At 42.6% G+C, this 12,713-nt stretch overlaps 1 protein-coding gene across 5 annotated transcripts in view; it reads left to right on the top strand.

The window, feature by feature from the left end:
- Positions 1 to 12,713, top strand: part of LOC123997463 (adhesion G-protein coupled receptor D2) — a 161,632-nt gene that overhangs the window by 120,287 nt on the left and 28,632 nt on the right. For 3 of the 5 annotated variants that reach the window (XM_046301730.1, XM_046301733.1, XM_046301734.1), the window contains one exon: positions 50 to 129. In XM_046301730.1, the coding sequence (XP_046157686.1) occupies positions 50 to 129 (80 nt within the window). Of the gene's footprint in view, positions 1 to 49; positions 130 to 10,187; positions 10,409 to 12,713 lie in introns of those variants that run through there. The other 2 variants (XM_046301732.1, XM_046301731.1) reach the window with 2 other exon arrangements.

Raw genomic sequence — 12,713 nt, forward strand, 5'->3', positions numbered from 1 at the left:
TGAACCAGACAAACTGACAGTGTTGTGTGTGTGTGTCTGTTTCCTTCAGGTCAGCTGTCCATTCCTTGTGTCCCAAAGAGCCTAAAGGATTCCCACAGTCATGCTACAGGTGCCTTGATCCCCAGAATGGTAATAACACACATAAGTACACGTACACACATACACATTTAGTGCATTCGGAAATTATTCAGACCCCTTCACTTTTTCCACATTGTGTTACGTTACAGCCTTATTCTAAAATGTATACAAATGTGTGTTTTACTCATCAATCTACACAATACCCCATAATGGCAAAGCAAAACCAGGTTTATAGAAATGTTTGTAAAAAAATATATTTTTAAATGTATTTACATAACAATTCAGACCCTTTGCTATGAGACTCAGAATTGAGCTCCGGCGCATCCTGTTTCCGTTGATCATCCTTGAGATGATTCTACAACATGATTGGAGTCCACTTGTGGTAAATTCCATTGATTGAACATGATTTGGAAAAGTACACACCTGTCTATAAGGTCCCACAGTTGACAGTGCACGTCAGAGCAAACACCAAGTCATGAGAAGGAATTGTCTGTAGAACTCTGAGACAGGATTGTGTCGAGGCACAGCATTGAAGGTCCTCAAGAACATAGTGGCTTTCATAAATCTTAAATGGAGTAGGATTGGAACCACAAAGACTCTTCCTAGAGCTGGCCGCCCGGCCAAACTGAGCAATCGGGGGAGAAGGGCCTTGGTCAGCGAGGTGACCAGGAACCCGATGGTCACTCTGACAGAGCTCCAGAGTTCCTCTGTGGAGATGGGAGAACCTTTCAGAAGGACAACATCTCTGTAGCACTCCACTAATCAGGTCTTTATGGTAGAGCGGCCAGACAGAAACCCATTTTCAGTAAAAGGCACATGACAGCCCACTTGGAGTTTGCGAAAAGGTCCCTAAAGGACTGTCATACCATGAGAAACAAGATGTTATGGTCTGATGAAACCAAGATTGAACTATTTGGCCTGAATGTCAAGCATCATGTCTGGAGGAAACATAGCACCATACCTATGATGAAGCATGGTGGTGGCAGCATCATGCTGTGGGGATGTTTTTCAGGGACTGGGAGACTAGTCAGGATCGAGGGAAAGATGAACGGAGCAAAGTGCAGAGAGATCATTGATGAAAACCTGCTCCAGAGCATTCAGGACCTCAGACTGGGGCATAGGTTCACCTTCAGACAGGACAACAACCCTAAGCACACAGCCTAGGCAACGCAGGAGTGGCTTCGGGGAAGTCTCTGAATGTCCTTGAGTGGCCCAGCCAAATCAAATCAACGTTTATTAGTCACGTGCGCCGAAAACAACAGGTGTAGACGACCTTACAGTGAAATGCTTACTTGCAGGCTCTAACCAATAGTGCCCGGACCTGAACCCGATCGAACATCTCTGGAGAGACCTGAAAATAGCTGTGCAGCGACGCTCCCCGTCCAACTTGACAGAGCTTGAGAGGATCTGCACAGAAGTAGTGTCATACCAAAGAACACTCGAGGCTGTAATCGCTGCCAAAGGTGCAAAGTACTGAAAAAATATAAAGTACTGGATAAAATACCTGAATGCTTATGTAAATATGATATTTCAGTCATTTCTTTTGTGTGTGAAAGTTGTTACATTTTCTACAAACCTGTTTTTGTTTGTCATTATGGGGTATTGTGTGTAGATGGATAAGAAAGCAAATGAACCCATTTTAGAATAAGGCTGTAATGTAACAAAATGTGGAAAAAGTCCAGGGGTCTGTACACTCTCCGAATGCACGGTACATACACACCACTGTTAGATCTGTCACTCCCTCCTCTGGGCCTTTTGGGCTTTCTAACAGGCTAAACACCGGAGGTCAGGCTGTGGCATTTGACCTGTGAACCAAAGACAAAAACAGCTTGAGCTCCAGGCCAGGTGATTACTATAGAGCGCTACTGTCTTCAGGGCAGCCCAGTAATGTTTTAGTCTCCCCCTTGGCCCCTTTCCTTCCCTCCTGTCCTCCCCTACTAATTCCCCACAACCTCCCCCAATATTTTCATGTCTCCCCCTTCTCTCGCTCCCTTTCCTTCCCTCCTGCCTGTCCTCCCCTACTCAATCCCCACCACTTTTACCATATTTCAGGTCCTCCCCATGTCTGCCTCTCCCTCTCTCTGTCTCCCCCTTCTTTTCCCCCTGTTCTCTGACTCTACTAGCAGGTTTCCCATGTCCTCCCCCTTTCTCCCTCCACCTGTCTCCCATGTCTTCCTCTGTCTACTGTCTCCCCCTTTCCCTCCCTTCTCTCTGCTGTTGTCTGATCCTACCGGAGGTCCTCAGTCATCACAGCAAGCCTCTGTGCTGGAGGTCAGTGTGAGGCCTAATGTAAGGTGAATAACTTGGGGCTGAGTAGCTAAGACCCAACTAGTGTATGTACAGAGCAGTACAGGGGACATATGTATCAAGCGTCTCAGAGTAGTAGTGCTGATCTAGGATCAGGTCCACTCTGTCCATATAATCGTATTCCTTGTGATCTAAAAGGCATAACTGATCATAAATCAGCACTCCTACTCTGAGAATCTTGATACTTATGGCCCCAGAGAACTGACATTGACTTTTGGTCTTCAGTACTGAAGCAAGCGAGTTGTTTTAACTTCCCTTTTAAGTTCTGACTGACTGGGGCAGGGACAATTTTTTTCTTCAGTGGATGGTCGGGGGGACGGAACATAGTTACAAATCATTTGTAGACTGCAAATAGACCACAACAAGCCCAAACAGAAATAACATTTGACGAAAACACAATCCTTTCAAACCTTTCTTACGTTTGTATACGATCACATATCTCTATTATGTGTGGGAATACGGGAACCCATTTCCAAAATTCAAATAACTTGGAGATGATTTCTCGGGGTTTTTACAATATTTATGTCCAACAATGAAAATTCACAACAACATAAAAAAAATATATATATATATGATTTATGCCTCCACATACATGCACACTGGTTGCCTCCTAAATGGCACCTAATGCAAGGCACTACATAGGGAATCGGGTGCCCATTTCAGCAGACACTGATGTAATGTTGTGAAAACAGATCAAACAAATGAAACTATAAACAATGAGGCAAAAGTGGCAGTTTGATTTGAATATAGATTGTGATAGTTACAGGGAGGAATAAAGATGACAGAGCCCACCAGACATACTGTACCCCTGTACTATAGGCCCCCTGGTGGACAGTGGTGGGAGAGCATCAGTAGTCGCATCACTGTCTTTCATCCCTTGCTAACCCAGTGTGTTTGCGTGTGTTTCCTGTGGATAGTGGTGTGTGTATTTCTAGCTATTTGCAGTGTAGGTGTGTGTATGTCCAGGGCAGCGTAGAAACGGTTACTGTCCCATTTCTGATATGATCATGCTTGACTTTAGCCCCTTTGCTCTGTTTGGTTTGGTTTTCATTTGGGTGGTCCACTCGATCCATGTGAAGTGTGTATGGCTGTTTGAACTTGTCTGTTTCTCTGTGGGGCCTGACGTGACCTGAAACCTAATACTTAAGTACGTACAATTAAGTTCACACCAGAGGTTACATGGGGAAATAAGGCCCTTTCCCAGAGGTGTGAATCAGTTCAACCTGTATACAAGAGCCAGAGGCTTCTCACCACTCATGGTTCAAGGTTAAGAATTTCTTTGGTTGGAAAAGAGGCGGGTCTGAGACCTGGTTGGCTGTCCCCGTGGAGATGGTGCCTTGACAAGCAGAATTATCCAATCGGATATCCTGTTCTAGGATTTGTTCTGATCAGCTGTGGTGAAAATATCCCTCTGCAGTAATGTCCAGAGTGTTTTCATAGTTTACAGTGTCAAGAGTGGGTAAAGTAACTGCCACAATAAAGGAAACACGAATGTAAAGTTGGGCCACCACGAGCCACCAGAACAGCTTCAATGCACCTTGGCATAGACTCTACACATGTCTAGAACTCTATTGGAGGGTTGCAATACCATTCTTCCACGGGAAATTCCATAATTTGGTATTTTGTCGATGGAAAACACTCAGGCACTGCTCCTGAATCTCTTGTTTGAGTTATGGTGACTGAGACACAGACAAACAAACACACACAAACCCCCATATGGTCCTTTGAGACCACTCTTTCAAAGTCACTTACTCTAGTATGGTACATAAAATAATGGGCATCTCTCTAAGCATGATGGGAGGTTAATTGCTAAATTAACTCATGAACTACACCTGTGTAGAAGCACCTGCTTTCAATCTACTTTGTAACCCTCATTTACTCTAGTGTTTCCTTTACTTTGGCAGTTACTTTCATATACAGGGCATTCCAAATGTATTCAGACCCTTTTCCACATGTTGTTACATTACAGCCTAATACTGAAATGTATTAAATACACACAATACCCCGTAATGACAACTCAAAAACAGTTTTTTAGATATTTCTGCAAATGTATTAAATATAAAAAATGGAAATATCACATTTAGACCCTTTACTCAGTACTTTGTTGTAGCACATTTGGCAGCGATTACAGCCTCAAGTCTTTTTGGGTATGACGCTACAATCTTGGCACACCTGTATTTGGGGAGTTTCCCATTGTTCTCTGCAGATCCTCTCAAGCTCTGTCAGGTTGGATGGGGAGCGTCACTGCACAGCTATTTTCAGGTCTCTCCAGAGATGTTCGATCAGGTTCAAGTCCGGACTCTGGCTGGGCTACTCAAGGACATTCAGAGATTTCCCCAAAGCCACTCCTGCTTTGTCTTGGCTGTGTGCTTAGGGTCGTTGTCCTGTTGGAAAGTGAACCTATGCCCCAGTCTGAGGTCTTGAGTGCTCTGTAGCAGGTTTTCATCAAGGATCTTTATGTGCTCAATTCATCTTTCCCTTGATCCTAACTAGTCTCCCAGTCCTTCCACTGAAAAACATCCCCAAAGCATGATGCTGCAACCACCAAGCTTCACCGTAGGAATGGGGCCAGCTTTCCTCCAGACGTGACGCTTTGAATTCAGGCCAAATAGTTCAATCTTGGTTTCATCATACCACAGAATCTTGTTTCTCATGGTCTGAGAATACTTTTAGGTCCCTTTTGGCAAACTCCAAGCGGGCTTTCATGTGCATTTTACTGAGTAGTGGCGTCCGTCTGGCCACTCTACCGTAAAGGCCTGATTGGTGGAGTGCTGCAGAGATGGATGTCTTTTTGGAAGATTCTTCCATCTCCACAGAGGAACTCTAGAGCTCTGTCAAAGTGACCATCAGGTTCTTCTCCCCCGATTGCTCAGGTTAGCCGGGCTGCCACTTCTAGAAAGAGTCTTGGTGGGTCCAAACTTCTTCCATTTAAGAATTATGGAGGCCACTGTGTTCTTGGCAACCTTCAATGCTGCAGAAATACTTTGGATCTGTGCCTCGACACAATCCTGTCTCTGAGCTCTATGGACAATTCCTTTGACCTCATGGCTTGGTTTTCACTCTGGCGTACTGTCAACTGTGGGACCTTATATAGACAGGTGTGTGCCTTTCCAAATCATGTTCAATCAATTTAATTAATTAACTTATTTTTTGCTTTGTCACTCTGGGGTATTGTGTGTAAATTGTTGAAGAAAAAAAACATGATTTAATCCAGTTTAGAATAAGGCTGTAACATAACAAAATTTGTTAAAAGGGAAGGCGTCTGAATACTTTCTGAATGCACTGTAAATGCACAGAGAAATGCATGCGTGCGTGCGTGCGTGCATGCGCGCACACACATCCACATAAATCCTGCTTTGATATGGTGCACCTCACATAGAATTAATTGGCCATTTATTTAGTTTTGGTGCATCCTTCTTCCACACGTGATGAGTGTTGACCAGCAACGTGATTACAATCTTCCCGATGTACGCTCGTGCAATGTCATGCAGTAATGCTGTATTATGTCATGTAATTTCCCCCCCAACCGTTTTGGGATAGTATGAGGTGTCTTCAACAAGACAAACATAATAAATAAATATGATTATGTACACTACATGACCAAAAGTATGTGGACACCTGCTTGCCGAACATCTCATTCCAAAATCATGGACATTAATATGGAGTTGATAACCCCTTTGCTGCTATAACAGCCTCCACTCTTCTGGAAATGCTTTCAAATAGATGTTGGTACATTGCTGCAGGGACTTGCTTCTATTGAGCCACGAGCATTAGTGAGGTTGGCACTGACGTTGGGTGATTAGGCCTGTTTCGCAGTCTGCGTACCAATTCATCTCAAAGGTGTTCGATGGGGTTGAGGTCAGGGCTCTGTGCAGGCCAGTCAAGTTCTTCCACACCCATCTCGACAAACCATTTCTGTATGGACCATGCTTTGTGCACAGGGCACTGCTGAAACAGGAAAGGGCATTCCCCAAACTGTTGCCACAAAGTCGGAAGCACAGAATAGTCTAGAATGTCATTGTATGTTGTAGCGTTAAAATTTCCCTTCACTGGAACTAAGAGGCCTAGCCTAAGCCATGAAAAACAGCACCAGGCCGTTATTCCTCCTCCACCAAACTTCACATTTGGCACTCTGCATTCGGGCAGGTAGCGTTCTGCTAGCATCCGCCAAACCCAGATTTGTCTGTCGGACTGCCAGAAGGTGAAGCGTGACTCATAACTCCAGAGAATGCGTTTCCACTGCTCCAGAGTCCAATGGCGGCATGATTTACACCACTCCAGCTAATGCATGGCATTGCGCATGGTGATCTTAAGCTTGTGTGTGGCTACTCGGCCATGGAAACCCATTTCATGAAGCTCCAGACAAACAGTTCTTGTGCTGACGTTGCTTCCATAGACAGTTTGGAACTCGGTAGTGAGTCCTGCAACCGATGACAGACTATTTTTACACGCTACAGCACTCAGCGGTCCCGTTCTGTGAGCTTGCATGGCCTACCACTTCGTGGCTGAGCCGTTGTTGCTCCTAGACGTTTCCACTTCACAATAACAGCACTTACAGTTGAACGTGGCAGCTCTAGCAGGGCAGAAATTGACGAACTGACTTGTTGGAAAGGTGGCATCCTATGACGGTACCACTTTGAATGTCACTGAGCTCGTCAGTAAGGCCATTCTACTGTTGATGTTTGTCTATGGAGATTGCATGGCTGTGTGCTCGATTTGATACACCTGTCAGCAACGGGTGTGGCTGAAATAGCCAAATCCACTAATTTGAAGGGGTTTTCATATACTTTTGTATATATAGTGTATGTATATATTAGCCTTAAACATGATTGTTAACTACAAGTTGTTTAAGGCTACAAGATATGGCATTCCTCCTAGAATCAGTACACCCATTCCCCAAAAAAGTCTAATAAAATAAATATGATTGATTTGTCAATATAATCTTAACACATTAGCCTAACTGTAAGTCTCTCTGGATAAAAGTGTCTGCTAACTGACAAATGTTTTATGTAAATTGTATTCAGAAAGTATTCACACCCACTTGACTTTTTCAACATTTGTTGTTTTTCAGCCTTAATTTAAAATGGATTAAATAAACACTTTGGATGGTGTATCAATACACAGAGTCACTACAAAGATACAGGAGTCCTTCCTAACTCAGTTGCCGGAGAGGGAGGTAACCGCTCAGGGATTTCACCATGAGTCCAATGGTGACTGTAAAACAGATAGAAGAAAACTGAGGATGGATTAACAACATTGTAGTTACTCCACAATACTAACGTAATTGACAGAGTGAAAAGAAAGTAGCCTGTAAAGAACAAAAATATTCCACACAAATATTTCAAAACATAATCCTGTTTGCAAAATAGTGCAAAAAATATGGCAAAGCAATTCAGTGTTATGGTTGGGGCAAATCCAATACAATGTATTACTGATTACCACTCTCCATATTTTAAATTAGTGGTGGCTGCATCATGTTACGGGTATGCTTGTAATCGTTTAAGGACTGGGTAGTTTTTCAGAATAAACATAAATGTAATGGAGCTAAGCACAGGAAAAATCCTAGCTTTTCCAGTCTGCTTTCCACCAGACACTGTGAGATGTATTGACCTTTTGGCAGGACAATAACCTGAAACAACAAGACCAAATCTACAATCTACACTGGAGTTGCTTACCAAGAAGACAAGTGAAAGTTCCTGAGTGGCAGAGTTATAGTTTTGACTTAAATCTGCTTGAAAATCTGTGGCAAGACCTGAAAATGGTCAGCAACCAATTTGACAGAGCTTGAAGAATTTTGAAAAGAATAATGGGCAAATGTTGTACAATCCATGTGTGGAATGCTCTTAGAGACTAACCTACAATGACTTACAGCTGTAAATGATGCCAAAGGTGTTTCTACATCTGCATTGATTGCTGTTTGGGGTTTTAGACTGGGTTTCTCTATAAGCACTTTTTTGATGGTAAATTGATTGATACTAACATGTATTGTCCCAGTGTTGAATAATTATCAAATCAAGATATATTAATATTTAATTTTTCATAAATTATTTTACAAATGTTCAAATTTTTGACAGATCGTTGACAAAAATGTAAATCAAATTGATTTTAATCCCACTTTGTAACACAACAAAATGTGGAAAAAGTCAAGGGGGTGAATACTTTCTGAAGGCACTGTGTAGACCTTTTTTAAGAACCTGTAAGCTACCGTTTTTAATTTGAACTATAGTCCAACTATAGACTCGTATCTGCAGTGAGCCAACATTACTTTTATTTTTCTCTACGGTGGCTCTTCTTTTTGTCCAGCTTCTGTACACAGTTGTATGTGTGTTTGCGTAAATATCGCTACTCTCACTGATATCGTTGTCCCTATCAAACCAGTACAGCTGACGTACCTCCCCCTGCCAGTCTGTTAATTGGAAAAGTGGTCCGACACTGAGCAGCGGCCTTTCTGTGAGGCGTCACACGCGATAGGGACCCCCTTGGCAGCCCAGGTGGCCCCTCCATTCAGACACAGCCAGGGGCCGGGTCCCACAGGGCCTCCCTGGCCCCCCACTTGTCAGTCACGAGGGCAGCTTGTCAATCACTAGGGGAGTGCTTGAGCTTCCTGTTTTAGCCCGGATGCTGTGACACATCCTGGCAGGGGGTGACTGGTGTCAGCCTGTCAACTGGAGGGGGGCTGTTGGAGCACACACACTCTCTCCCTCTGCTCTCTAAGGCTGGTGACTCCGCAGCAGAGGCAGGGCCCTAGTTCCTGTTTTACCTCACACACCTGCAGGCTGCCGTTAGTGCAGTCGGCGCTGCCGTCTCAGAGGTCACACGTGCCATAATCCAACCTCATTAAGAGCCCTCTAAGAGCCGGGGGAAAGAACGTACAATTGCCTATCACCAGATAACTCACCGCTGAGTGTGAAGGTAGCCATTTTTCACATGCAGCCATATTTAAGACTCAAACGCACCCCTGTGACCTCAGGGTTTCAACAGCAATTAAAACCGGCTTTTCACGTCTTTAGTGCCACACTGGCTCTGGTACAGGGCTCGTGCTCCCTACTGTAACTCCCACTCTGCCAACTGACAGACCCATGCATGTACACACACACTCCACACACATCTACATCCATCTTCAAAGAAGAGTTCAGGCTGTGTGTGTGTGTGTTTGCTGTAGCTAAATCAACTAACAAATTGTAGCTAAATTAACGAACTGTAGCTAAATTAGCAAATTGTAGCTAACAAACTAACTAAATGAACTAACTGTAGTTAAGTTTTATTTTGATAGGTGGGCATGGCTGGAACATTCCAACCATTGTCTGGTCTCTGTCAGGCCCTGCCTATTGTAGATACGCCACTATAAGGTTATTTTCGATACCAAAATATTTAGCCGTGGGGACAACAGCCAAAAACAGAAAGCCGTTGAGGTGAAGTGCAGACAGACTCATCTTTCTCACCCTTAATTAAACCTCTGTAGCGGGGGCCATTGTTTAACTCCAACAATTGTCATTGAATTAAAAGAGTCGTGTCTTTTGTTCTGGCGATGTGTGCTGCTGTCAGGGGTCCTGTCGTTAATGTGCCATCACCACGCCTCATATCCGCATTAGACACCGCCGCTGATGTTATTTCCTCTGTGTGTGTGTGTGTGTGTGTGTGTGTGTGTGTGTGTGTGTGTGTGTGTGTGTGTGTGTGTGTGTGTGTGTGTGTGTGTGTGTGTGTGTGTGTGTGTGTGTGTGTGTGTGTGTGTGTGTGTGTGTGTGTGTGTGTGTGTGTGTGTGTGTGTGTGTCTCTCTCTCTCTGTCCTACATATCCCTCAGCAGGAGAGGAAGAGTGGAAGAGCATTACGGTGCGAGACGGTCATGTCATCCAACATCTGAGAAACCTGGGGCTCAGTGATACTTATGCACACACACACACTCAAGTACATATTGTATACATATACGCACGCACGCTCGCACAGACACAAACACTTATAATTGAGAGACCTACGACACGTTTCCTTGCAGTTGCCTAATAGGAATGGAGATTTTTTTTATGTTTTATTGCGTCAGATGTTTTATTGCAAATTAAAAATCTGAAAGAGTTACCTCTACCTTTTCTGTGAATGAGCAGTGTTTGCTTTTTGGATTTGGGTGTGGCACTCTAGTGAGTAACATGTCCTGGAGCCTGCAATGGGTGTTGGCCAGGCAGATAGTATGACAGACAGGAAAGGATCATCCCGGGGTCACCACAACAATTATCACTTAGTGTCCACAAGGTAGAGAGGGTCACAGTGCCTTCAGAAAGTATTCACACCTCTTGACTTTTTCAAGATGTTGTTGTGTTACAGTCTGAATTTAAAATTGATTAAATTGAGATCGTTTTTTTGTCATTGGCCTACACACAATACCCCATGTCAAATTGGAATTATGTTTTTATTTTATTTATGTACAAATTAATAAACAATGAAAAGCTGAAATATCTTCAGTTGGTAAGAATTCAACTTTGTCATGGCAAGCCTAAATAAATTGAGGAGTGAAAATGTGCGTAACCAGTCACATAATAAATTGCATGGACTCTTCTTGTATGCAATAATAGTGTTTAGCATAATTTTTAACAACTAACTTGACAGAGCTTGAAGAGTTTTAAGAATAATCATGTGAAAATATTGAACAATCCAGGTGTGCAAAGTTCTTAGACTTACCCAGAAAGACTCACAGCTGTAATCACTGCCAAGGGTGATTCTAACATGTTGACTCAGGGTGTTGAATACTTATCTAATCAAAATATATTACCTTACAAAGTACAAACAATATAAAAAAAATGTAAATTAAATCCATTTTAATCCCACTTTGTAACACAACAAGATGTGGAAAAGTAAAGGGCTGTGAATAGTTTCTGAAGGTACTGTAGCATTATATTATCTCTCTCTTTCTGACACACACAGTTCTCTCTTTCTCACACACATACACATACCCTTACAGCCCCTCTCCTCTCTCTCTCTCTCTGGCACATACACAGACAACAACAACATCCCTCCCCCCGTCTCTCTTATGTACACACTAACACACACTAGTGATATGTCCTCTGAGGTGACATTTCCGGGCGGGAGGGGACAGAGGATGACACCCGTGTCCACCCCTGCTTGAGAGGAAGTGGATAGCAGAACACAACAGGAAAGACCGAAAAGAAAAACAAGCTGACATCTTTTTGGACATTAAATCACTTCCTTTAGGGCCCTGCGACTGACCCCTTAAGCAGGTTTACCGCCGAGCATCCTCTTGCTGGGCTGGGGATCGATCGTTGTGTGTGTGCTGTCTTACTCTTTCTTTTTTTGGGGGGGTAGATCAGCTTCAATATTGCACATAGATTGTGGATTCTATCAGTGTTATTGTCTGCATCATTTCCAATTCTCCATATATTTTCTCCATATATTTTTTTGTAAATATACATTTTGAAAAACAGGTTTTTGCTTTGTCATTATGGGGTATTGTGTGTAGATTGATGAGGAATTTAATCCATTTTAGAATAAGGCTGTCTGAATACTTTCCGAATTCACTGTATTTTCCTTCTTTATTGCCCCTCCACTAATTGGAGTAAACTAATAGACAACAATACTTAGGCTTGCACTTCCAGCTTATACATACTACATACATTTCACGGGAATTATATTTTGCATGATCTTGTTTTTAGTCCCAGCCTTCAGCTCCCCTTAACCCCTCCCATCTATCTCTGAAGACCATCCAGTTTTGATTTCTAGCTGCCGTATATTTTTCTACTCTGCTGTGATGTTTCAAAAAAGTTATATATTTCTATTCTCATATTTTCTACATAGTTTCTACATCAACATGTTTGCTAAGATATTATTATATTGTTGATCGATTGACTATGAATTTTTAAAACACCCAGCAGTGCTATTTACAGAGTTAGCTCCAAGTAATTATTGCAATTGTTCAGCCATTCTTGAACTTGCGACCAAAAACAAGTTACCAAAACAAGATCTAATGATTCTGTCTCTTCACAGTAACATCTGCAGAGCTGGGATGGTTGTATCCCCCATATATATAACATTCTATTGGTTGCAAGAATTTTGTATTTAAAATTTAAATTGTATATTAAAATGTAAATCGTTTTGTATATCAGTTCATAAACCATGTGACATGGAATCGGTACATCAAAAATATCCTCCCAACTATTTTGTGACCTGTGTGGCTCAGCTGTACATTTTTTAGTCCTTAAATTAAACTAGTATACTTTTTGTATGTATCACAATTTTCTTTATCCAATTTTGGTCTTTGATGCAGGGCCAACAGACAAGTTCCTTACCTTTCCTCCATTTTTGGGGTAATGCTGCAATCAGTTAC

Source organism: Oncorhynchus gorbuscha, linkage group LG15 (assembly GCF_021184085.1).
Source record: "Oncorhynchus gorbuscha isolate QuinsamMale2020 ecotype Even-year linkage group LG15, OgorEven_v1.0, whole genome shotgun sequence".
NCBI classification, from domain to species: domain Eukaryota; kingdom Metazoa; phylum Chordata; class Actinopteri; order Salmoniformes; family Salmonidae; genus Oncorhynchus; species Oncorhynchus gorbuscha.